This window comes from Callithrix jacchus, chromosome 22, assembly GCF_049354715.1.
Source record: "Callithrix jacchus isolate 240 chromosome 22, calJac240_pri, whole genome shotgun sequence".
In the NCBI taxonomy this organism is placed as follows: domain Eukaryota; kingdom Metazoa; phylum Chordata; class Mammalia; order Primates; family Cebidae; genus Callithrix; species Callithrix jacchus.
Window position 1 is genome coordinate 7934743 of NC_133523.1, and position 23115 is coordinate 7957857.

The 23115-nt window shown below is 49.9% G+C and overlaps 2 protein-coding genes across 4 annotated transcripts in view; both read left to right on the forward strand.

Annotated features, from left to right (window-relative positions):
* Window positions 1-23115, forward strand: part of HNRNPM (heterogeneous nuclear ribonucleoprotein M) — a 154164-nt gene that overhangs the window by 82030 nt on the left and 49019 nt on the right. The gene's annotated exons all lie outside the window — the stretch shown is intronic.
* On the forward strand, window positions 1311-22607 carry MARCHF2 (membrane associated ring-CH-type finger 2). Of its 3 annotated transcripts, XM_035285107.3 has the most exons (6): window positions 1311-1437; window positions 10041-10268; window positions 14733-14928; window positions 15778-15987; window positions 20022-20101; window positions 21984-22607. In XM_035285107.3, exons 2-6 carry the CDS (start codon window positions 10093-10095, stop codon window positions 22048-22050), a joined length of 729 nt encoding a protein of 242 aa, XP_035140998.2. In that variant the 5' UTR covers window positions 1311-1437; window positions 10041-10092; the 3' UTR covers window positions 22051-22607. The 3 variants fall into 3 exon arrangements, with proteins under 3 accessions (XP_035140998.2, XP_035140997.2, XP_035140999.1); XM_035285106.3 differs by lacking the exon at window positions 20022-20101; XM_035285108.3 differs by lacking the exons at window positions 15778-15987; window positions 20022-20101.

The window sequence follows — 23115 nt, forward strand, 5'->3', positions numbered from 1 at the left end:
GCTGGGATTACAGACATGAGTCACTGTGCCTGGTCTGGATTTTAGATTTTTAAAGGACTTTATTGAAAACTTTTTTTTTTTTTTTTTTTTTGAGATGGAGCCTGGGCTCTGTTGCCCAGGCTAGCGTGCAATGGCAAGATCTCTGCTCACTGCAACCTCGGCCTCGCAGGTTCAAGTGATTCTCCTGCCTTGGCCTTATGAGTAGCTGGAATTACAGGTGCTCGCCACCAAACCCAGCTAATTTTTTTTTCGTTTTTTTAGTAGAGACGGTTTCTCCATGTTGGCCAGGCTGGTCTCAAACCCCTAACCTCAAGTGATCCAAATGCTGAGATTACAGGCATGAGTCACTATGCCCAGCCTTTGAATGGGTTCTGGGAATTACATCATAATATTAGATGAACATTAATTTTCTGATTTTGAATGTTATACTGTGATTATGTGCAAAAGTGTGCTTATACTTAGAAAATATATAGTGCAGTCTTTTTTAGAAAAATCGATATGTCTTAGAGATGTGGGGAGGTGAGTTTGCTATGTTGCCGAGGCTGGCCTTGAACTCCTGGGCTCAGGTGATCCTCTTGCCTCAGCCTCCTGAGCAGCTGGGACTACAGTCCCGCGCCACCATGGTTGGCTAACTTACTGGTAAATTTTTGGATTTTGAGACAGTCTTACTCTGTTGTCTAGGCTGGAGTGCAGTGGCACGATCTCGGCTTGCTGCAACCTCTGCCACCTGGGTTCAAGCGATTCTCCTGCTTCAGCCTCCCGAGTAGCTGGAATTACAGGCGCCTGCCACCGCATTGGCTAATTTTTGTATTTTTAGTAGAGACGGGATTTCACCATGTTGGCCAGGCTGGTCTTGAACCCCTGACCTCAGGCCATCCGCCCACCACTTTTAAATTGTTTGTAGAGACGGGATCTCAAATTAATCTCACTATGTTGTCCAAACTGGTCCCCATCTTCTGGGCTCCAGTGATCCGTCTCGGCCTCCCAGAGTGCTGGGATTACTGCGCCCGGCCAGTCTAAAAAAAAAAGTTGAATTCTGCTGCGGGTTTATTGATTAGAGAACGCCGGCGGTCTGCAGGTGGCGCAGCAGCACCCCTGGCGCCTGGGGCGGGGAGGGGGCGGGGCCAGTGCTGTGGGCGGAGCCAAGACGCGGCAGGGGCGGGGCCCGCAGCAGCGGCGCAGCTGGGCCTCTGCGGCCCAGGGCGTCCCCCGTCGCCTCCGGCCCCGCCTCTCGGGGCGGGACGTGCATGGCGATTGGCAAGTGCGGGCGAAAGGCGGTCGCTATTGGCCCGCGGAGCTGTCGGCTCGGCGGGCGGTGCCCGGACGCAGGTGCCGGCCGGAGCGGACCTAGTGGCGCCGACGTGCCGGGCCGGGCCGGGACCCGGGCCGGGGCAAACGGAGGGGCCTGTGTGGCCGCCCGGCCCGGCCGCGGATCAGGTAGGCACGGGCCTGCAGGTAGGGCCGGAGGACGCCAGTCCGCGCGCCGGCCCCGGGTTCGAGGCCGGAGCTCGGTACCCGGGAGGGACGGCTGGGCTGGATCCCTTGGCCACAGCTTTCTTGGGGACGCGGGGACCCCAGTTCCCTTGTCAAAGCCGGTGGAAGGTCCCCGGGGTCCGGCACACAGTAGGCGCCTCTTCGAGCCTTGGTTTCCCCACCTGTAAAACCGGGTCATCCCATTATCAACCTCATAGGGCTTCTGGGAGGATTCAGAAGGTTGGCTGGTGCAGAGAGCGCTTGGCACACAGTAGGCAACTACCAAGTGGCCAATGCCCTTCCCCAACCTTCTTCTCAGAGTGGCTCTGCCTACAAAATAGTAAGTTAGAATATAATGAGCCAGCCACTTTGCACAAAGATCTTCAAACAGGATGCCCTGTGCTGTGTCGGTGCTCAAAACAGGGTAGTCAGAATGGGTATGATGAGCTCATTCAGTTCTTTTGAAACCATACTGACTAGGTGGAAGCACTAGAAATGTCCCCTCTAATACAGGTGAGAGAGTCCAGGCTCAGAGAGGTTAAGTGTCTTGCCTAGGGCCACACAGCACATAAGGAGTAGAGCTGGGATTGGAACCTCCCTTCTCATGCAGGCCTAAAAGAACTGAAGGATGCACAAGAGCCTCTCTATGGTGAGGGAATAGAAATGAATGCAATGACAGCCTCCACATTTACCCTAAAAAATATTAATAGTGAGCTTTTATTGAGCACTTACTGATTGTGTGACCTCTCATCAACAGCTCTGTAAACTGATCATAGTTGTTAGAATAAAAGCTAATATTGGCCGGGCGAGGTGGCTCACACTTCTAATTCCAGCACTTTGGGAGACCAAGGTGGGCAGATCACAAGATCAGGAGTTCAAGACCAGCCTGACCAACATGGCGAAACCCCGTCTCTACTAAAACAAAAATTAGCCAGGTGCAGTGGTGCAGCCCTGTAATCCCAGCTACTCAGGAGGCTGAGGCAGGAGAATCACTTAATACTGGGAGGCGGAGATTGCAGTGAGACGAGATCACGCCACTGCACTCCAGCCTTGTGAACAGAGCAGGACTCCATTTAAAAGAAAAAATAAAGAGCTAGTATTATGAACTACATATCATTATGATGCCCCCTCTTTTTAAAAAAGTTTTTGGAACAGAGTCTTACTTTGTCACCCAGGCTGGAGTGCAGTGGTGCAATCTTGGCTCACTGCAACCTTCACCTCCCAAGTTCAAGCGATTCTCCTGTTTCAGCCTCCCAATTGGCGGGGATTTCAGGCAGGCACCACCATGCCCAGCAAATGTTTGTATTTTTAGTAGAGACGGGGTTTTGACATATTGGCCAGGCTGGTCTTGAACTCCTGATGTCAAGTGATTCACTTGCCTCAGCCTCCCAAAGTGCTGGGATTACAGGCATGAGCCACTGCACCCAGCCTCCTTCCTCCTGTTTTTTTTTTTTTTTTTTTTTTTTAGATGGAACCTCTCTGTTGCCCAGGCAGTGGCACGATTACAGCTCACTGCAACATCTGCCTCCCAGGTTCCAGCGATTCTCCCGCCTTAGCCTCCCAAGTAGCTGAGATTACAGGCGCCTACCATCATGCCCAGCTAATTTTTGTCTTTTTAGCCAAGACAGGGTTTCATCATGTTGGCCAGGCTGGTCTCAAACTCCTGGCCTCAAATGATCCACCTTCGACGAGCTCCCAAACCTGCTGGGATTACAGCTGTGAGCCACTGCACCCAGCCTATAACGCCCATTTTATAGATGAGAATACTGCGGCTGAGAGAGTAAAACAGCTGTCTGAGATCACACTGCAGGAAGTTTTAGGGCCCTCTGTTTCCTACCTTCAGGAAAAGGAGGCTGGGCAGGTATGAAAAAGACTGGGGTGGGGGCCTCAGTGTCACCCCAAACAAGCCTAGCCAAGGATGAATTACTTGATGAATTCAGCCTGGAGGCTTCTTCTCAGTAGACCCCTCCACAAACACAGTCCACTAGCTCCATCATTAGAATGAGGCCCAGAGAAGCAAAGTGACTTGAACCAGGATACCCAGCATCGGTGGCAGAGCCAGGAGAGCCAGGAGTTAAAGAATCAAGGTCTCTTGAGGTCCAGACCCACTCCCTGGAGTGTTTTAAGTTTGAATTCTGATACCACCCATTCCTAGCTGTCTGATTGTGGGGAAATAGGTGCCTCTCTCTGAGCCTCAGCCTCTCCCCACATTATAGGGTATAATTATTGGTTTGTTGTGAAGACTCAATGCGATCTATCTCCAGGCTGGGAGTGGTGGCTCATGCCTGTAATCCCAATATTTTGTGAGGCTGAGGCCGGCAGATCACTGGAACCCAGGAGTTCAGGACCAGCCTGGGCAAAACATGGCAAAACACCATCTCTATAAAAATTAGCAGGGCTTGGTGGTGTGCAGAGCTACTTAGGAAGCTGAGGTGGTAGGATCACCTGAACTGGGGTGGTAGAGCTGTGATTGCTCCACTGCCCTCCAGCCTTGTGGGTGACAGAGTGAGACCCCGCCTCAAAAACAAAAAAACAGACGAAAGAAAAGAAATAGGCCAGGCACACAGTGATTCAAGCCTATAACCTCAGCACTTTGGAAGGCCGAGGCAGGTGGGGTCAGGAGTTTGAGGCCAGCCTGGCCAGCATGGTGAAACCCTGTCTCTACTAAAAATACAAAAAATTAGCTGGGCGTAGTGGTGGGCACCTGTAATCCCAGCTACTCTGGAGGCTGAGACAGAAGAATCGCTTGAAGCTGAGGAGCTGAGATCGTGCCATTGCACTCTACCCTGGGCAACAAGAGTGAAACTCTGTCCTCACCAAAAAGAAAAAAGAAAAAAAAAGGCAAAAGAAATAAAGAAATCTCCTGGGTAGTGGCCACGTTGTGCTGGAGGCATCAGCTCACTTTCCCATTCCAGCAGCCCCGGAGTTGAGTCCAACCTGCAGTCACCCTCTCTTTGTGTCCAGCCTCAAGTTTGGCCTCTTCCAGGCCTGGGCATCTGTGGTTTGCGTGGACTTCTAGCATCTAAACATTTCTAATGCCCACCACAGGGGCTGGCCGACCAGGATTGGAGGATCGAGAGATGTGGCTCTCCCACACTGTTCTTATACCGATTGAGGATTGAAAAATGACTGCAGCTTGGCTGGGCGCAGTGGTTTACGCCTGTAATCCCTGCACTTTGGGAGGCTGAGAAGGGCAGATTATGAGGTCAGGAATTTGAGACCAGCCTGGCCTGGTAACATGGTAAAAACCCCGTCTCTACTAAAAATACAAAAATTAGCAGGGTGTGGTGGTCAGGTGTAATCCCAGTTACTCGGGAGGCTAAGGCAGGAGACTCACTGGAACCTGGGAGGCAGAGGCTGCGGTGAGCCAAGATTGCACCATTATACTCCAGCCTGGGCAACAAAAGCAAAACTCCATCTCAAAAAATAAATAAATGGGCTGGGTGAGGTGGCTCACACCTATAATCCCAGCACTTTGGGAGGCTGAGGCTGGTAGATCACAAGGTCAGGAGTTCAAGACCAGCCTGGCCCATATGGTGAAATCCCATCTCTATAAAAATACAAAAATTAGCTGGGCATGGTGGCATGCACCTGTAGGGAGGCTGAGGCAGAATAATTGCTTGAACCCAGGAGGTGGAGGTTGCAGTGAGCTGAGATGGTGCCACTGTACTACAGCCTGGGCAACAGAGCGAGACTCCTTCTTGCAATAAATAAATAAATAAAATAAAAATACAAAAATTAGCCGGGTGTGGTGGTGAGTGCCTGTAATCCCAGCTACTCAGGGGGCTGAGGCAGGAGAACCCCTTGAACCCGGGAGGTAGAGGTTGCAGTGAGCCAAGATCGCACAATTTTACTCCAGCCCAGGGCAACAGAGTGAAACTCCATCTCAAAAAAATTAAGAAAAGAGAAATGACTGCAGCAGCAACCACAAATACAGCAGCTCTGGGCTAGACACAGGGCTAGGTTCTAGGGACAGCAGGAGGCAATCTGATAGGGTCTCCTTTTCATAGAATTCTCTGTAGGATGGCATGACAGACATGTTTAAATACGTAGATTAATGAGTAGAATATTTCAGACAGGGACACATACCACGAGGAGAATCATGTGGACTCCAATCATGATTGATTGAGTGATTGAGACAGGGTGTTGCTCTGTGGTCCAGGCTGGAGTGCAGTGGTGCAATCATCACTCACTGTAGCCTCAATCTCCTGGGCTCAAGTGATTCTCCCACCTGAGCCTCCTAAATTGCTGGGATTACAGGTGCACACCACCATGCCCGGCTCATTTTTGTATTTTTTGTAAAGACGGGGTTTTGGTATGCTGCCCAGGCTTCTCTCAAACTCCTGGGCTCAATCAGTCCTCCCACCTCAGCCTCCCAAAGCTTTGGGATTAATAGGTGTGAGCCAATGCACCGGGTTCCCAGACAGCATTGTCAGAGAAGGCTTCCCCAGGAAGGTGACCTTTGAAGGAGACACTTATAAAAACTGTCTCAAGTTCAGTAAGATGATGACTATGCATGGAGATTTCTTGGCACAGTATTCGGTTCTTTTTTTCTTTTTTTTGGAGACTGCATCTCACTCTGTCGCCCAGGTTAGAATGCAGTGGCACAATCTCAGCTCACTGCAACCTCTACCTCTCGGGTTCAGGCAATTCTCCTGCCTCAGCCTCCCCAGTAGCTGGGACTGCAGGTGCACGCCACCAAACCCGGCTTTTTGTATTTATAGCAGAGACAGGGTTTCACCATGTTAGCCAGGGTGGTCTCTATCTCCTGACCTTATGATCTGCCTGCCTCGGCCTCGAAAAGTGTTGGGATTACAGACGTGAGCCACCATGCCCGGCCCTCAGTTCTTAATAGATAGAAGCTACTAGTACAATTTTGGTGGTTTTCAGGCCTTGCATTAGCAGATTTACCTGTGTAGTTCTTTTTCTTCCTGATAGAAGAAACATTAGAACATTATATACAGGAGCTGGGATAGTTCCTATAATGTCCAGTTATTTGCAAAAATGTAAAGATGGGCCAGGGGTAGTGGCTCATGCCTGTAATCCCAGCACTTTGAGAGGCCAAGGCGGGCAGATTACTTGAGGTCAAGAGTTCGAGACCAGCCTGGCCAACATGATGAAACCCCGTCTGTACTAAAAATACAAAAAGAATTGGCCAGGCATGGAGGCTCACGCTTGTAATCCCAGCACTTTGGGAGGCTGAGGCAGGTGGATCACAAGGTCAGGAGTTTGAGACCAGCCTGGCCGACATGGTGAAACCCTATCTCTACTAAAAATACAAAAATTCGCTAGGTTTAGTGGCGGGCACCTGTAGTCCCAGCTACTCAGGAGGCTGAGGCAGGAGAATCGCTTGAACCCAGGAGGCAGAGGTTGTAGTGAGCTGAAATTGCGCCACTGCACTCCAGCCTGGGTGACAGAGTAACTCTCTGCCTCAAAAAAGAAAAAAAAGAATTAGCCGGTTATTGTGGCATGTGCCTGTAATCCCAGCTACTCAGGATGCTAAGGCAGGAGAATTGCTTGAACCCAGGAGGCAGAGGTTGCGGTGAGCCAATATCACACCACTGCCTTCCAGTCTGAGCAACAGAGCAAGACTCCATCTCAAAAAAAAAAAAAAAAAATTAGCTGGGTGTGGTGATGCACAGCTGTAATCCCAGCTATTCAAGAGGCTGAAGCAGGAGACTCTCTTGAACCCGGGAGGCTGAGGTTATAGTGAGCTGAGATCACAACACTGCCCTCCAGCCTGGGCTACAGAGTGATACCTTCTCTTTTTGTTTTTGTTTTTTTTTTGCAATGGAGTCTTGCTTTGTTGCCCAAGCTGGAGTTCCCTGGCTTTGTGACATCTTGACTCACTGCAAACTCTGCCTCTTGGGTTCAAGTGATTCTCCTGCCTCAGACACCCAAGTGCCTGGGATTACAGGTGCCCACCACCACACCTGACTAATATTTGTACTTCTAACAGAGATGGGGTTTTGCTATGTTATCCAGGCTGGTCTCAAACTCCTGACCTCAGGTGATCCACCCACCTCAGCCTCCCAAAGTGCTGGGATTATGGGAGTGAGCCACTATGCCTGGCCAAGACCCTGTCTTAAAAAAGGAAAAAGAAATGTAAAGACCTATCCTCAGAGGGACCAGGACTGGAGGAAGGGACTCTCCTCTGCCCTTCTTCCCGTAAAGAGCCCAGCAGCTTCCCTTCTGGCCTCTGAGCTGAAGGTTCTGGTTGCAGGGACTTGGGAGGGACAGCAGCAGGCACCGGTGTCAGGCCCGGCCACTGCCTTGTGTGTGTTATCTCAGTCCTGCAGCCTTCCTCTTGGGCCCCTGCCTTTGGGCAATACTTGCTTATCTGGCCTGCAGGGGCCCGGCTGTGATGCTCAGAAGAACATGTGGAGCCAGGCAGGCTGCTGGCTGAGCTGTCTAGAGGCCATTTATCCGTCGGTGGACTGTCCTAGTGCTACAGTTAGTCAATAAGTGCTCTCACCTTCCCACTTTGGGTCTCAGATTTTTTTTTTTTTTTTTTTTTTTTTTGCTTTCTTTTGTTTTGTTTTAGAGACTGGGTCTTGCTCTGTCACCCAGGCTGGAGTGCAGTGGTGTGACATAGCTCATTATAGCCTTGGACGTCCTCCCGCCTCAGCCTCCCAAGTAGCTGGGACTATTGGCTTGCACCACCATGCTTGGCTAATTAAAAAAAAAAAAAAACCTGCATAGAATTAGGATCTTTCTGTGTTGCTCTAGCTGGTCTCAAACTCCTAGTCTCAAGTGATCCTCTCCTGCTTGGACCTCCCAAAGCGTTGGGATTACAGGTATGAACAGCTGCACCTGGCCTAGGGTTTGGGTTTTGATTGGCAGTTTAAAAGTGGACTTGGGGTGGGGGTGGGAGTACTTCAGTGAGTACTTGACTGCCTCTCTTGCTTGGGCTTTCTGAACACTTTAGGAGTTGCTGTGGCTCTGGATGTTGTAGCTCTTTGGGGTTAGACAAGCAGGGGACAGAGATCCTTGGCTTCAGGGCACCCGTGTTGGCTTCAAGGAGGTCTCCAGAAAGGGCCCTTGTTTCTTCAGTGAAATTCTTGACCAGCTGCAATGGCTCAAGCCTGTAATCCCAGCACTTTGGGAGGCTGAGATGGGTGGATCACCTGAGGTCAGAGTTCAAGACCAGCCTGGCCAACATGATGAAACCCCGTCTCTACTGAAAATACAAAAGTTAGCTGGGTGTGACGGAAGGTATCTGCAATCCCAGGTACTTGGGAAGCTGAGGGAGGAGAGTCTCTTGATACTGGGAGGCAGAGGTTGCAGTGAGACAAGATCGTGCCACTGCACTCCAGCCTGGGCGACAGAGCAAGACTCTTGTCTCAAAGCAAAAAATAGAAAAGAAAAAAAGAACTGGTGCTGATACCGTATCTGGAAAGATGATATTAGTTAAAAGATGGTCCTAGCCCTGGAGGCTTTGAGGGTATGAGCAGGCCTAGCTTTTCATGTCTTCTCTTTTTTTTTGAGATGGAGTCTCACTCTGTTGCCCAGGATGGAGAGTGCGGTGGCATGATCTCAGCTCACTGCAATTTCCACCTCCCAGGATCAAGTGATTTCCTGCCTCAGCCTCTGAGTAGCTGGGACTACAGGTGCACACCACCACATGCAACTAATTTTTATATTTTTAGTAGAGATGGGCTTTCACCTGGCGTGGTGGCTCATGCCTGTAATCCCACAATTTTGGGAGGCCAAGGCAGGCGGATCACCTGAGGTCAGGAGTTCGAGACCAGCCCAGCCAACGTGGTGAAACCCTGCCTCTATTGAAAAAAAAAAAAAAAGAGACGGGGTTTCACCATGTTAGCCAGGATGGCCTCGATCTCTTGACCTCATGATCTGCCCTCTTTGGCCACCCAAAGTGCTGGGATTACAGGTGTCAGCCACTGCACCCAGCCTGTCTTCTCTTTTTTAGATACAAGGTCTCACTCTGTGGCACAGGGTGGAGTTCAGTAGCACCATCATAGCTCATTGAGGCCGCAAACTCCTGGGCTCAAGTCATCCTCCTACATCAGCCTCATGAGTCGCTGGGACTATAGCCCTGTGCTACCATGCCTGGCTAATTTTTATTTTATTCTTTTGTAGAGCCAGAGTTTCACCATGTTGCCCAGGCTGCTCTCAATCTCCTGAGCTCAGGCAATCTGAGGTGGGCAGATTGTCTTGAATCCAAAGTGCTGGGATTACAGTTGTGAGCCACTGCTTCCAGCCTAATTTTCTTATTTTTTCTGTAGAGATAGAGTCTTGATGTGTTGCCCAGGCTGGTCTCAAACTCCTGAGGATCAAGCAATCCTCCTGTCTTGGCTTCCAAAGCACTGGGATTATAGACGTGAGCCACCACACCTGGCCAAGCCTAGCTTTACTTGTGCTGAGTTACATGCGTCATCTCATGCGTCATCTGATTCTTCACTGGCCTATTTTACAGATCATGCAAACTGAGGCTCAGAGATGTAAATGGTCTAGTGGTCCCTGCAGTCTTGACAAGAGGGGACTCAAACCTTAGTCTGTCAGGCCCACTAATCTTGCCCCTAACCTCCGTACTGGCCTCTTCCCAGGCTCCTGTGACCATGGGCCTCGGGCCCTGAGGATACGGGGCTCCCCGTGGCCATGACGACAGGTGACTGCTGCCACCTTCCTGGCTCCCTGTGTGACTGCTCTGGCAACCCTGCTTTCTCCAAGATCGTGGAGGCCACAGGCCTTGGTCCACCCCATTATGTGGCACAAGTGACTTCAAGGGATGGCCGACTCCTCTCCACTGTCATCCGTGCCTTGGACACACCGAGGTGAGTGGTGACCACATGGATGTCCTGGCCTTGGCTGCCTTTTCTCTCTGGGCCCAGTGACTTTCTCGCAGCCTGGGATCCAAAGTCCAACCATCAAAGAGGGCCAAATTGGTAAATAGAGAAAGAGACACAGTTATTGCCTTGCAGAAACAGAGGCCTAGCTCTGGCCAGGTCTGATTCTTTAGGAAAAGCTGAAATTCCAGATTATTATGTGAAATCTGAAGTTCAAATGTTGGCAAGTAACTCACACTTTTGGGAGGCAGTATAGGGGGTGGTCAGGAGTGCAGCCTATGGCTCAGTGCCTGGGCTCTGACCCTGAGTGGACACCTTCTTCTCTCCCACAGTGACCTGTGACAAGTTATTTCACCAGTGTATTTTTTTTTTTTTTTTTTTGAGACAGAGTCTCACTTTGTTGCCCAGGCTGGAGTTCAGTGGTGAAATCTCTGCTCATTGCAACCTCCACCTCCCAGATTCAAGCAATTCTCCTGTCTCAGCCTCCTGAGTAGCTGGGATTACAGGTGCCCGCCACCACGCCTGGCTAATTTTTGTACTTCTTTTAGAGACGGGTTTCACCATTGACCAGGCTGGTCTCGAACTTTTGACCTCAGATGATCTGCCCACCTCAGCCTCCCACAATGCTGGGATTACAGGTGTGAACCACCATGCCCACCCTCTCTTTTTTTTTCCCCTACGCTCACTAGTAAAGAGCCAACAAACATCCTCTCTTTTTTTAATTTTTTTTGGAGAAAGTCTTACTCTGTCACTCAGGCTGGAGTACAGTGGTGCGATCTCGGCTCACTGCAACCTCCGCCTCTTGGGTTCAAGTGATTCTCCTGCCTCAACATCCCTAGTAGCCGGGACTACAGGCATCAGACATCACACCCAGCTGATTTTTGTATTTTTAGTAGAGATGGGGTTTCATCATATTGGTCAAGCTGGTTTTGAACTCCTGACCTCAAATGATTTGCCCACCTCATCCTCCCAAAGTGCTAGGATTACAGGTGTGAGCCACTGTACCCAGCCTTTTTTTTTTTTTTTTGAGACAGAATCTCACTTTGTCTCCTAGGCTGGAGTACAGTGGTGTGATCTGGCTCACTACAACCTCTGCCTCCTGGGTTCAAGCATTTCTCTTGCCTCAGTCTCGGGAGTAGCTTGGACTACAGGCACCTGCCACCATGCTCAGCTAATTTTTGTATTTTTTTAGTAGAGATGGGGTTTCACCACGTTGGTCAGGCTGATCTTGAACTCCTGACCTCAGATGATCTACCCACCTCAGCCTCCCAAAATGTTGGGATTACAGGCATGAGCCACCACGCCCAGCCTCTTCTCTGAATTTGCTCTTCCCAAACTTTTTCAGAGTTTTCCAGAACAAGCTCCAAACTGACATGGTTCTTCCTCAAGATTCTCATCACTTCTGTTTCCCTGAGTTGTTTTCTGTAGCAGGGGCTCCTTTTCTGTTAACGTTGTTTGTGAGTATACTTGGGGGAGGATGGGATCAGGGTGTGGGTTTAGAAAGGAGGCAGGCAGGCACGTTCTTTTGCCTTTGCAGGAGGAAATAATAGTCCAGTCCAGGACTGTTGAGAGAGCTGACATGAGCAGCCTGTTGTGCTCTTTTCAAAGCAGCCCAACCCCACCTACAGCATGAGAATCTGAGAAAAGGATAGAAAACAGTCATTTCCGGCCAGGCACAGTGGCTCATGTCTGTAATCCCAGCACTTTGGGAGGCCAAGGCGGGTGGATCATGAGGTCAGGAGTTCAAGACCAGCCTGGCCAACATGGTGAAACACTGTCTCTACTAAGAATACAAAAGTTAGCCGGGCACAGTGGCGCATGCCTGTAGTCCCAGCTACCTGGGAGGCTGAGGCAAGAGAATCGCTTGCATCTAGGCAGCAGAGGTTGCAGTAAGCCAAGGTCACACCTCTGCCCTCCAGCCTGGGCAACAGAGTGAGATACTGTCTCAAAAAGAAAAGAAAGGAAAAAAGAAAACAGTCATTTCCAGGCAGGCATGGTGACTCATTCTTATAATCCCACACTGAAGGATCGCTTGAGCCTAGGAGTTCTAGGCCAGCCTGGTCAACATAGAGAGACCCCTGCTCTCTAGATAATATTTAAAAACATGAGCTGCGTAGGGTGGCGCTGCCTGTAGTCCCAGCTACTTGGGAGGCTGAGGCAGGAGGTTCACATGAGCCAGGGAGTTTGAGTCTACAGTGAGCTGTGATTGCACCACTACACTATAGCATGCGCAGCAGAGCTAGACCTTGTCTCAAAAAGGAAAAGAAGGCCTGCCGTGATGGCTCACGCCTATAATCCCAGCACTTTGGGAGGCTGAGGCAGGTGGATCATTTGAGGTCAGGAGTTCAAGACCAGCCTGACTAACATGGTGAAACCCCGTCTACTAAAAATACAAAAATTAGCCAAGCATGGTGGCATGTGTGTGTTGTCCCAAGTCGGGAGGCTGAGGCAGGAGAATTACTTGAACCCAGGAGGCAGAGGTTGCAGTGAGCTGAGATCATACCACTCACTGCACCCAGCCTGCATGACTCAAAAAAAAAAAAAAAAAAAGGAAAGAAAGAAAAGAATACAGTCTCTGAGAGGAAACTGGTATTGCCAGAAAATAGCTCTTCTTTGTGCAACCTCACAGTCTGCCTTCTGGCCAGAAATGTTCGGGAAACAGTGGACGGCCTCCGGGCCACACTGCTTGCCTCCTGAGCTGCCACGGGAAGGACCTAGCATCCCCAGAGACTGGGCCAGGGCTGGAGACTTTTCCAAGGCAGCTTTCTGCAAATGCTTTTTATATCTGTTTCCCCCCACAAGGGCAGAGGAGCAGGTGAGCACTTCTCTCTGGATGCACAGGTTTCTCAAGCAGCATGGGCTTCAGGTGTGGTTAGATCCAGGGGCCTCTGATGATGTCCTTAAGAATCTACCTTTCCCTGTCTCTTGGCTCTGCTCTTCTCTGTGCTGGCATCATTCACAGGCAGAGACTAGGCAGCTGCCAGCAGCTCCAGGCTTATGTCAACCTTGTGGCTGACAGTTATGGAGTTTAGGGGAAAATAAAGAATTTTAGGAAAGGATTTTATTGGTGGCTGATTATATCATACAAGCCTGAGTTGGTCACCATGAGCAGGGGTGCATGGTGTTCTTTTTTCTTTTTCCAATGGTCTCACTCTGTTGTCCAAGCTGGAGTGCAGTGGTACCATTGTGGCTCATTGGAGCTTTGAACTCCTGGGCATAAGTGATCCTCCTGCCTCAGCCTTCTAAGTAGCTGGGACCACAGACATGTGACACTATGCCCAGCTAAGTCTTAAAACATTTTTTTTTTTGTAGAGATGCGATCTCACTATGTTGCCCACACTGGCCTTGAACTCTTGGGCTCAAGTGATCCTCCCACTTCAGCCTTCCAAAGTGCTGGAATTACAGGCATGAGCTATTGCACTTGGCCTGGTGTTCTGACTGGTCAAGCCTGAGGCCTGAGGTCATCAGGAGTGTTGTCTGCTCTGCCCTAGTCCTTGAGGACTTTTTTTTTTTTTTTTTTTTTTTTTTTCTGAGACGGAGTCTTAGTCTGTCGTCCAGTGGCACAATCTTGGCTCACTGCAACCTCTGCCTCCCGGGTTCAAGTGATTCTCCTACCTCAGCCTCCCCAGTTGCTGGGATTACAGACACCCACCACCACACCCGGCGAATTTTTGTATTTTTAGTAGAAACAGGGTTTCACCATGTTGGCCAGGCTGGTCTTCAATTCCTGACCTCAAGTGATATGCCCGCCTCAGCCTCCCAAAGTACTGGGATTACAGGCATGAGCCACCTTACCCAGCAGGTCCTTGAGGATTAAGAGTTGAGGGTGCGGGGCGTGGTGGCTCATGCCTGTAATCCCAGTACTTTGGGAGGCCGAGGTGGGTGGTCAAGAGATCAAGACCAGCCTGGCCAACATGGTGAAACCCTGTTTCTACTAAAAATACAAAAATTCGCCGGGTGTGGTGGCGCGTGCCTGTAATCCCAGCTACTCAGAAGGCTGAGGAAGGAGAATTGCCTGAACCCAGGAGGCGGAGGTTGCGGTGAGCTGAGATCGTGCCATTGCACTCCAGCCTGGGTAACAAGAGCGAAACTCCATCTCAAAAAAAAAAGAAGAGTTGAGGGTGGGGAAGCTGTGCGGGATAATCAGGGTAGTATTTTAGAAAAATTTGGAGAGGACATTGAGGAGTGGGTATAAGAGATACCCATCCTGGGTCTGATAGGGTGCTGCAGGATCCGTGGGAAGGGAACACATCACTGGGAAGGCTTTGCAAGGTTACTTCCCCTGTGTCGCCTTCTGAAAGAGGAGGATATTTGGAGCTGGACACTGAAGAATGAGTAGGAGTTCAGTAAGTGGCAGCATGGGGTAACGGCGAGCTTGTGATCCAGTGGGTAGCGAAGCAGGTATAGACAGAAAGCCCAATCTTTGCTCACGGGTCCTGTCTCCATGTCCAGCGACGGTCCCTTCTGCCGGATCTGCCATGAGGGAGCAAATGGGGAGTGCTTGCTGTCCCCATGTGGCTGCACTGGCACGCTGGGCGCTGTGCACAAGAGCTGTCTGGAGAGGTGGCTTTCATCATCCAACACTAGCTACTGTGAGCTGTGCCACACGGAGTTTGCAGTGGAGAAACGGCCTCGACCCCTCACAGAGGTACCCTTAAGAGTCTGAGACTTCGGTGGGCAGCAGGGAGAGGGCAGGCATGGGGGCCAAAGGCAGGAGCTGACCTGGGGAATCTTGTGGGCTGGGGAAGCAGCTTCTCCCTAGGGCAGACCTCCCTACCACCCTGTCCACCAGGTGGGTCTGCTGATGGGGTGTGGCCTGGGGTTTAAGAGCTCCCAAACCCGTTACCCTCTCCTGGTTTTGATTCAGTCTTTGTTTTCTTTTCTTCTTCTTCTTCTTCTTTTTTTTGAGACAAGAGTCTTACTCTCGTCCAGGCTGGAGTGTAGTGGTATAATCTCGGCTCACTGCGACCTCCGCCTCCCAGGTTCAAGTGATTCTCCTGCCTCAGCCTCCTGAGTAGCTGGGACTACAGGCACATACCACCACACCCAGCTAATTTTTTGTATTTTTAGTAGAGATGGAGTTTCACCATGTTGGCCAGGCTGGTTTTGAACTCCTGACCTCAAGTGATCCACCAGCTTCTGCCTCCCAAAGTGCTGGAATTACAGGTATGAGCCACTGCACCTGCCCTTTTCTTTCTTTCTTTCTTTCTTTTTTTTTTTTGAGACCGATTCTTGCTCTGTTGCCCCAGCTGTTGCAGTTTTGTGATCTAGGCTTGTTGCAACCTCTGCCCTCTGGGTTCGAGCAATTCTCTGCCTCAGCCTCTCAACTAGCTGGGATGACAGGTGCAGTGGTACTCCAGCTGGTGCAACAGAGCGAGACTACGTCTCAGAAAAAAAGAAAAGGAAAAGACAGAGGGAGGCCCAGGCCTGGAGGTCCTGATCCCTCACCCTCAGCAGCCCCTTCCCTGCCCCCTCTCCCCATCCTCTCTCTGTGCAGTGGCTGAAGGACCCTGGACCACGGACGGAGAAGCGAACGCTGTGCTGCGACATGGTGTGCTTCCTGTTCATCACGCCGCTGGCTGCCATCTCAGGCTGGTTGTGCCTGCGTGGGGCCCAGGACCACCTCCGGCTCCACAGCCAGCTGGAGGCCGTGGGTCTCATTGCCCTCACCGTTGCCCTCTTCACCATCTATGTCCTCTGGACGCTGGTGAGTGGCTGAGACTGTGCAGCATACATCCAGAGCTCTGCCACCAGGAGCAGCAGGGCCAGGGATTTGGCCCCTGGCTTATGGGGTACAGGGCTTTCTGGCTGCCTCTGCCTGTGGCCCTGGGTGGAAGAGAGCTTCTGAGGTTTCCCTGCCTCTCTGGAAGCTCCAGATTCCAAGTGTGACAAAGGTCTAGGGAATCCCTGCGCCAGGTGTGAGCCTTGACCTGAGTGTAGGAACCCCCATCCATGAACGCCCAAGATTAGGAGTGGGCAGAGAGGAGCAAAAGACTGAGAGAGAGACTAGGGGAGAATAAGATAGTGGGGCAATAGATATTGATTAAGAAATTGAAAGTGAGGACGGGCGCAGTGGCTCCCACCTGTAATCCCAGCACTTTGGGAGGCTGACTTGGGTGGATCACCTGAGGTCGGGAGTTTTATACCAACCTGACCAAACCCCATCTCTACTAAAAATACAAAAATTAGCCAGGCCTGGTGGCACATTCCTGTCATCTCAACTAGTCAGGAGGCTGAGGCAGAAGACTCACTTGAACCTAGGAGGCGGAAGTTGCAGTGAGCTGAGATTGCATCATTGCATTCCAGCCTGGGCAACAGAGCGAGTCTCTGTCTCAAAAATAAAATAAAATAAAATAAATTGAAGGGGAAGAGAGAGAGGAACTGAGATTAAAACACTGAGCAAGCCCAGGCTCAGTGGCTGAAACACCTGCAATCCTAGCACATTGGGAGGCCAAGGCAGGAGGATTGCTTGAAGCAAGGAGGTTCAAGACCAGGACTGGGAAACAAAGCAAGATGCCCATCTCTACATAAAATTTAAAAATTAGTGGCGGTACATACCTATAGTCCCAGCTACTCTGGAGGCCAGGGTGGGAGGATCACTTGAGGTTAGGAGTTTGAGACTAGTAGGGCAACATAGGGAGACCCCCCCCACCGCATCTCTACAAAAGGAAAATAATTAGCTGGGCATGGTGATAAATGTCTGTAGTTGCAGCTACCTGGGAGGCTGAGTCAGGAGGATCACCTGAGCCCAGGAGTTTGAGGCTGCAGTGAGCTGTGATCACACTACTGCACACCAGCCTGGGTGATAAAGCAAGACCCATTATCAAAAAAAGAAAAAAGTCCTGGTGCGGTGCCTCCTGCCTAATCCCAGTATTTTAGGAGGCCACAGCAGGAGGATTGCCATAGCCCACACGTTCAAGATCAGCGTGGGCAACATGCTAAGACCCCATCTCAAAAAATAATAGGGTCAGGTGTGAAGGCTCACACCTGTAATCCCAGCACTTTGGGAGGCCACGATAGGCAGATTGCTTGATCTCATGAGTTCAAGACCTGCCTGGGCAAAGTGGCGAAATCCCATCTCTACAAAAAATACAAAAGTTAGTTGGCCATGGTGGTGTGTGCCTGCAGTCTCATCTGCTCCAGAGGCTGAGGTGGGAGGATTGCTTGAGCAGTGGAGGCAGAGGCTGTAGTGAGCTGAGACTGCACCACTGCACTTCAGCCTGAGCAGCAGAGCCAGACCTTGTCTTGAAGAAGATAATAATATTAATAAAAGAAAAAGGGGCCGGGCGCGGTGGCTCACGTCTGTAATCCCAGCACTTTAGGAGGCCGAGGCAGGTGGATCACAAGCTCAAGAGATCGAGACCATCTTGGTCAACATGGTGAAACCCCATCTCTACTAAAAATACAAAAAATTAGCTGGGCATGGTGGCGCATGCCTGTAATCCCAGCTACTCAGGAGGCTGAGGCAGGAGAATCGCCTGAACCCAGGAGGCGGAGGTTGCAGTGAGCCGAGATCGCGCCATTGCACTCCAGCCTGGGTAACAAGAGCAAAACTCTGTCTCAAAAAAAAAAAAAAAAGAAAAAGGAAGAGAAAAAAAGGGTTGGTGTGTTGGCTCATACCTGTAATCCCAGCACTTTGGGAGGCCAAGGTGGGCAAATTACTTGAGATCAGGAGTTCAAACCAGCCTGAGGAACACGGCGAAACCCCATCTCTACTAAAAATACAAAAAATTAGATGGATGTGGTGGCACAGTCCTGTAATCCCAGTTACTCGGGAGGCTGAGGCATAAGAATCACTTGTAATTGGGAGGTGGAGGTTATAGTGAGCTAAGATCATGCCACTGCACTCCAGCCTGGGTGCCTGGATGACAGAGTAAGACTCTGTCTGAAAAAAAAAAAGAGAGAGAGAGAAAAAAAATCCTAAATGAGAGACAGAGACAGACAGAATGATGGGGGTGTGAGGTGTTGTTCTGGGCCTCTGGTAGGCAGCAGAACCCTTGCTCAGAGGCAAAAGTTCTTCCCTAATCTTGCCCTTCAGACATAACCACTATTGTCCAGCTACAGGGGAGTCCCTGCCTCACAAAGTATTTTTCAATGCACCTACCAGCATTTTCTTTTTTTTGAGACAGAGTCTTGCTCTGTCACCCATGCTAGAGTGCAGTGGCGTGATCTTGGCTCACTGCTACAACATCTGCCTCCTGGGTTCAAGTCATTTTCCTGTCTCAGCTTCCTGAGTAGCTGAGATTACAGGCCTGTGCCACCATGCCTGGTTAATTTTTTATTTTTAGTAGAGACAAGGTTTCACCATGTTGGCCAGGCTGGTCTTGAACTCCTGACCTCAGGTGATCAGCCTGCCTCAGCCTCCCAAAGTGCTGGGATTACAAGCATGAGCCACTGTGCCTGGCACCTACCAGCATATTTTAAAATATATAAACAGGATTAAATCATAGCTACTGTTTTAGCATCTGCTTATTTTCACTTTGCTGGTATTCTCAAAAAACAGACACAACGAGGCAGCCACCCAGCAGACATTCATTGTATGGGTGTACCATATTTATTTAACCAATTGCTTTTGACAGGCACTGGGATTCTTTCCAATGTGTGTGTGGTTTTATTTCTACTTCTTCCTTTTTTTTTTTTCCATTATGAACAGTGCTTTGGGCACTGCCCATGCAAATGTTTCTTGGGAAATTGCTTGGTCAAAGGATGTGAACCACTGACATTGATTGATTAATTGATGGATCGATAGAGATGGACTCTTGCTCTGTCACCCAGGCTGCAGTGCAATGGTGCGATCTCGGCTCACTGCAACCTCTGCCTCCAGGTTCAAGTGATCCTTGTGCCTCAGCCTCCTGAGTAGCTGTGATTAAGGCATCTGCCACTATGCCTGGCTAATTTTTGTATTTTTACTAGAGAAGGGGTTTCACCATGTTGGTCAGGCTGGTCTTGAACTCCTGGGCTCAGGTGACCCGCCAACCTTGGCCTCCCAAGTGGTGGGATTACAGGTGTGAGCCACTGTGCCATGCAATATTTATTTTTTAATTTTTTGATAGACTCGTTTTTAAAGCAATTTTAGGTTCACAGCAAAATTTAGCAGAAAGTACAGAGAGTTCCTGTATATCATCCCCCTCCATACACATACAACCTGCACAGCCTCCCCCACTATTAACATCGTGCACCAAGGTAATGCACTTGCTAGAATCAGTGAACCTTCATTATCCCTTTAAAGCCATAGTTCATATTAGGATTCACTTTTTTTTTTTTGAGATGAAGTCTTGCTCTTGTCCCCGGGGCTGGAATGCAGTGGTGCCATCTTGGCTCACTGCAACTTCCACCTCACGGGTTCAAGTGATTCTCCTGCCTCAGCCTCCCAAGTAGCTGGGGTTACAGGTACACATGCCACCACATCTGGCTAATTTTTGTATTTTTAGTAGAGATGGGGTTTTACCATGTTGGGCAGGGGGCTCTAAAACTCCTGACCTCAGATGATCTGCCCGCCTTGGCCTCCCAAAGTGCTGGGATTACAAGTGTGAGCCACCATGCCTGGACTTGTTTTTTTTTTTTTTTTTTGAGACAGTATCTCACCCTGTCTCCCAGACAGGAGTGCAGTGGTGTGATGTCGGCTCACTGCAACCTCCACCTCCTGGATTCAAATGATCCTCCCACCTCAGCCCCCTGAGTAACTAGGACCACAGGTGCCCACCACCACACCTGTCTAAGTTTTGTATTTTTTTTTTGTAGAAACAGTTTTTCTGTGTTGCCAAAGCTGGTCTCGAACTCTTGAGCTCAAACCTTCGCCTCCCAAAGTGCTGGGATTACAGGTATGAGCCATTGCGCCTGGGCCTTTTTTTAATGTATGGATGGCAGGGAGGGGATAGGATCATGCTTTGTCACCCAGAGTGCATTTTGGTGTGGTGTGATTATGGCTTACTACAGCCTCAAGCTCCCAGGCTCAATTGAGCCTCCTGCTTAAGCTTCCTGAGTAGCTAGGATTACAGCTGTATGCACCACGCCTGGCTGAGTTTTGTATTTTTTGTTTGGTAGAGACGGGGTTTCACCTTGTTGCCCAGGCTGAAAGTTGACTCTTGCTGTTAAACATTTATAAATTTTGATGACTGTATAATGACATGTATTCACCATTATAATATCAGACAGAGTAGTTTCATTGCCCTAAAAATCCTCTGTGCTCATCGGGCACAGTGGCTCATGCCTGTAATCCCAGCACTTTGGGAGGCAGAGGCGGATGGATCACCTGAGGTCAGAAGTTTGAGACCAGCCTGAGCAACAAGGAGATACCCTGTCTCTACTTAAAAATATGAAAATTAGCTGGGCATGGTGGCGCTTGATTGTAGTCCCAGCTACTTGGGAGGCTGAGGCAGGAGAATTACTTGAACCTGGGAGGCGGAGGTTGCAGTGAGCCAAGATCATGCCACTGCACTCCAGCCTGAGCAACAAAAGCAAAACTCTATCTCAAAAAAAAAAAAAATCCTCTGTGCGCTACTTTTTCGTCCTACCCTCTTTTCCCCCAATCCCTGCCTACTGCTGATCTTTTTACTATCTTCATAGTTTAGCCTTTTCCAGAATGTCTTATACTCGGAGTCATTCAGCATGTAGCATCTTCAGTGGTTTCTTTCATTTAGTGATATGCATTTAAGGTTCTTTTCCTGGCTTAAGGGCTTTTTTTTTTTTCCAGATAGAGTCTCACTTTGTCACCCATGCTGGAGTGCAGTGGTGTGATTTCGGTTCATGCAACCTCTGCCTCCCAGGTTCAAGGGATTCTCCTTCCTTAGCCTCCCGAATAGCTGGGATTACAGGTGCCTGCCACCATGTCCAGCTATTTTTTTTTTTTTTTTTTGAGATGGAGTCTCGCTCCATCCAGCACAGGCTGGAGTGCAGTGGAGTGATCTCAGTTCACTGCAACCTCTGCCTCCCAGGTTCAAGCGATTTTTTTGCCTCAGCACCACGCCCATCTAATTTTTGTATTTTTAGTACAGATGGGGGTTCACCATGTTGGCCAGGATGATCTTGATCTCTTCACCTCGTGATCTGCCCACCTTGGCCTCCCAAAGTGCTAGGATTATAGGCATGAGCCACTGCATCTGGCCCTAATTTTTGTATTTTTAGTAGAGACAGGGAGGGTTTCACCATGTTGGCGAGATTGGTCTCGAACTCTTGGCTTCAGGTGACCCACCTGCCTCCCAAAGTGCTGGGATTATAGGTGTGAGCCACCGCAACCAGCCTTTTTTTTTTTCTTCTGAGACAGGATCTCACTCTGTTGGAGTACAGTGGCACGAGCACACCTCACTGCACCCTTAACCTCCTGGGCTCAAATGATTCTCCTCCCTCAGCCTTCTAAGTAACTAGGACCACAGGCCTGGGCCACCCACCACACCTGGTTAATTTTTAAATATTTTGTAGAGACATGATCTTAATGTGTTGCCTAGGCTGGCCTTGAACTCATGGGCTCAAGTGATCCCCTGCCCCCAACTTCAGCCTCCCAAAGTGTTGGGATTACAGGCGTGAGCCACTGAAGCCGAACTGTGTGTGCCCTTTGTATGAGGAATGTTCATAAGCCATCTCTGCTCCTGGAAGCATGAGCCCCAGCCCTGGTTTGGGCAATGCAGGTGTCACAGGGACTTGATTTCCTCCCTTGGGGGTGGAGGCCTTCTCACCACCCCGGCTCACTGCAGGACTGCCCCACAGGTCTCCTTCCGCTACCATTGCCAGCTGTACTCTGAGTGGAGAAAGACGAACCAGAAAGTACGCCTGAAGATCCAGGAGGCTGAGGGCCCTGAGGGCCCCCAGCATTCTCCGCTGGTGGCTGGACTCTTGAAGAAGGTGGCCGAGGAGACACCAGTGTGAAGGCTGGGCTCCCCGGGCCTTGCAGCAGAGACCCCAGAGGTAGCTGGCAATACCCTGTCCTGTGGAAGGATGAAAACCGCCTGACACTTCCTGCACAGCCTGAATGCTTCTTAAGCCAAGAGACACCACGTGGACAAGTCTGTGATCCTGTGTGATGATATTTTCAGGTTTTTTTTTTTTTTTTTTGCACACTGTTGTTTGTGTCAAGGACAAGTACACAGTCCTGAGCTCTGGATGGAGCAGGCACCCTCATCTCATGCTGAGGTCCACGTGGCACCTTCTGGGCCAGCAGCTGTGGCCAGTGTATCAAGGGCACCCTTAGAGCTGGAACGTTCCAGCAAGCTTCTTGCACTTCCCTGCACCTGGCAGGCTCACTTTTCTGGCACCCTTGACTTTCTAAAAAAGTTGCACTGCGTTTCAAAAACCCACCCCTGAATGAATAAAAGGAGCCTTGGCTGGACAAAATGGACCTGTCAGTTACGTTTCTGAAAGGCCTCAGTCACAGTGATGTGAAAGGCAATCAGTCACATAATTGCCAAAACTTGCAAGTAGAAAAGGTGTCACTCAATAGCTGAATGAATAAATAAACAGTGGTGCTTCAAGATAATGAGATATTATTCAGTGCTAAAAAGAAATGAGGCTGGGTAAAGTAGCTCATGAACTGTAATCCCAATACTTTGGGAGGCCGAGGTGGGGTGATCACTTGAGCTCAGGAGTTCAAGGCCAGCCTAGGCGATATAGCAAGACCTTGTCTCTACAAAATATTGAAAATAACACTGGCTTGTTTTTAGGGATTTGTTCTGAAGCCCATGGGAAGAAGCAAAGTCTCAGTCTTTAAGTGAAGAGCAGGTAGCAAAAGGAAATTATTATTTTTTTTTTGAGACAGAATCTCACTGTTGCCCAGGCTGGAGTGCAGTGGTGCGATCTCTGCTCACTGCAACCTCCACCTCCCAGGTTCAATCGATTCTGCTGC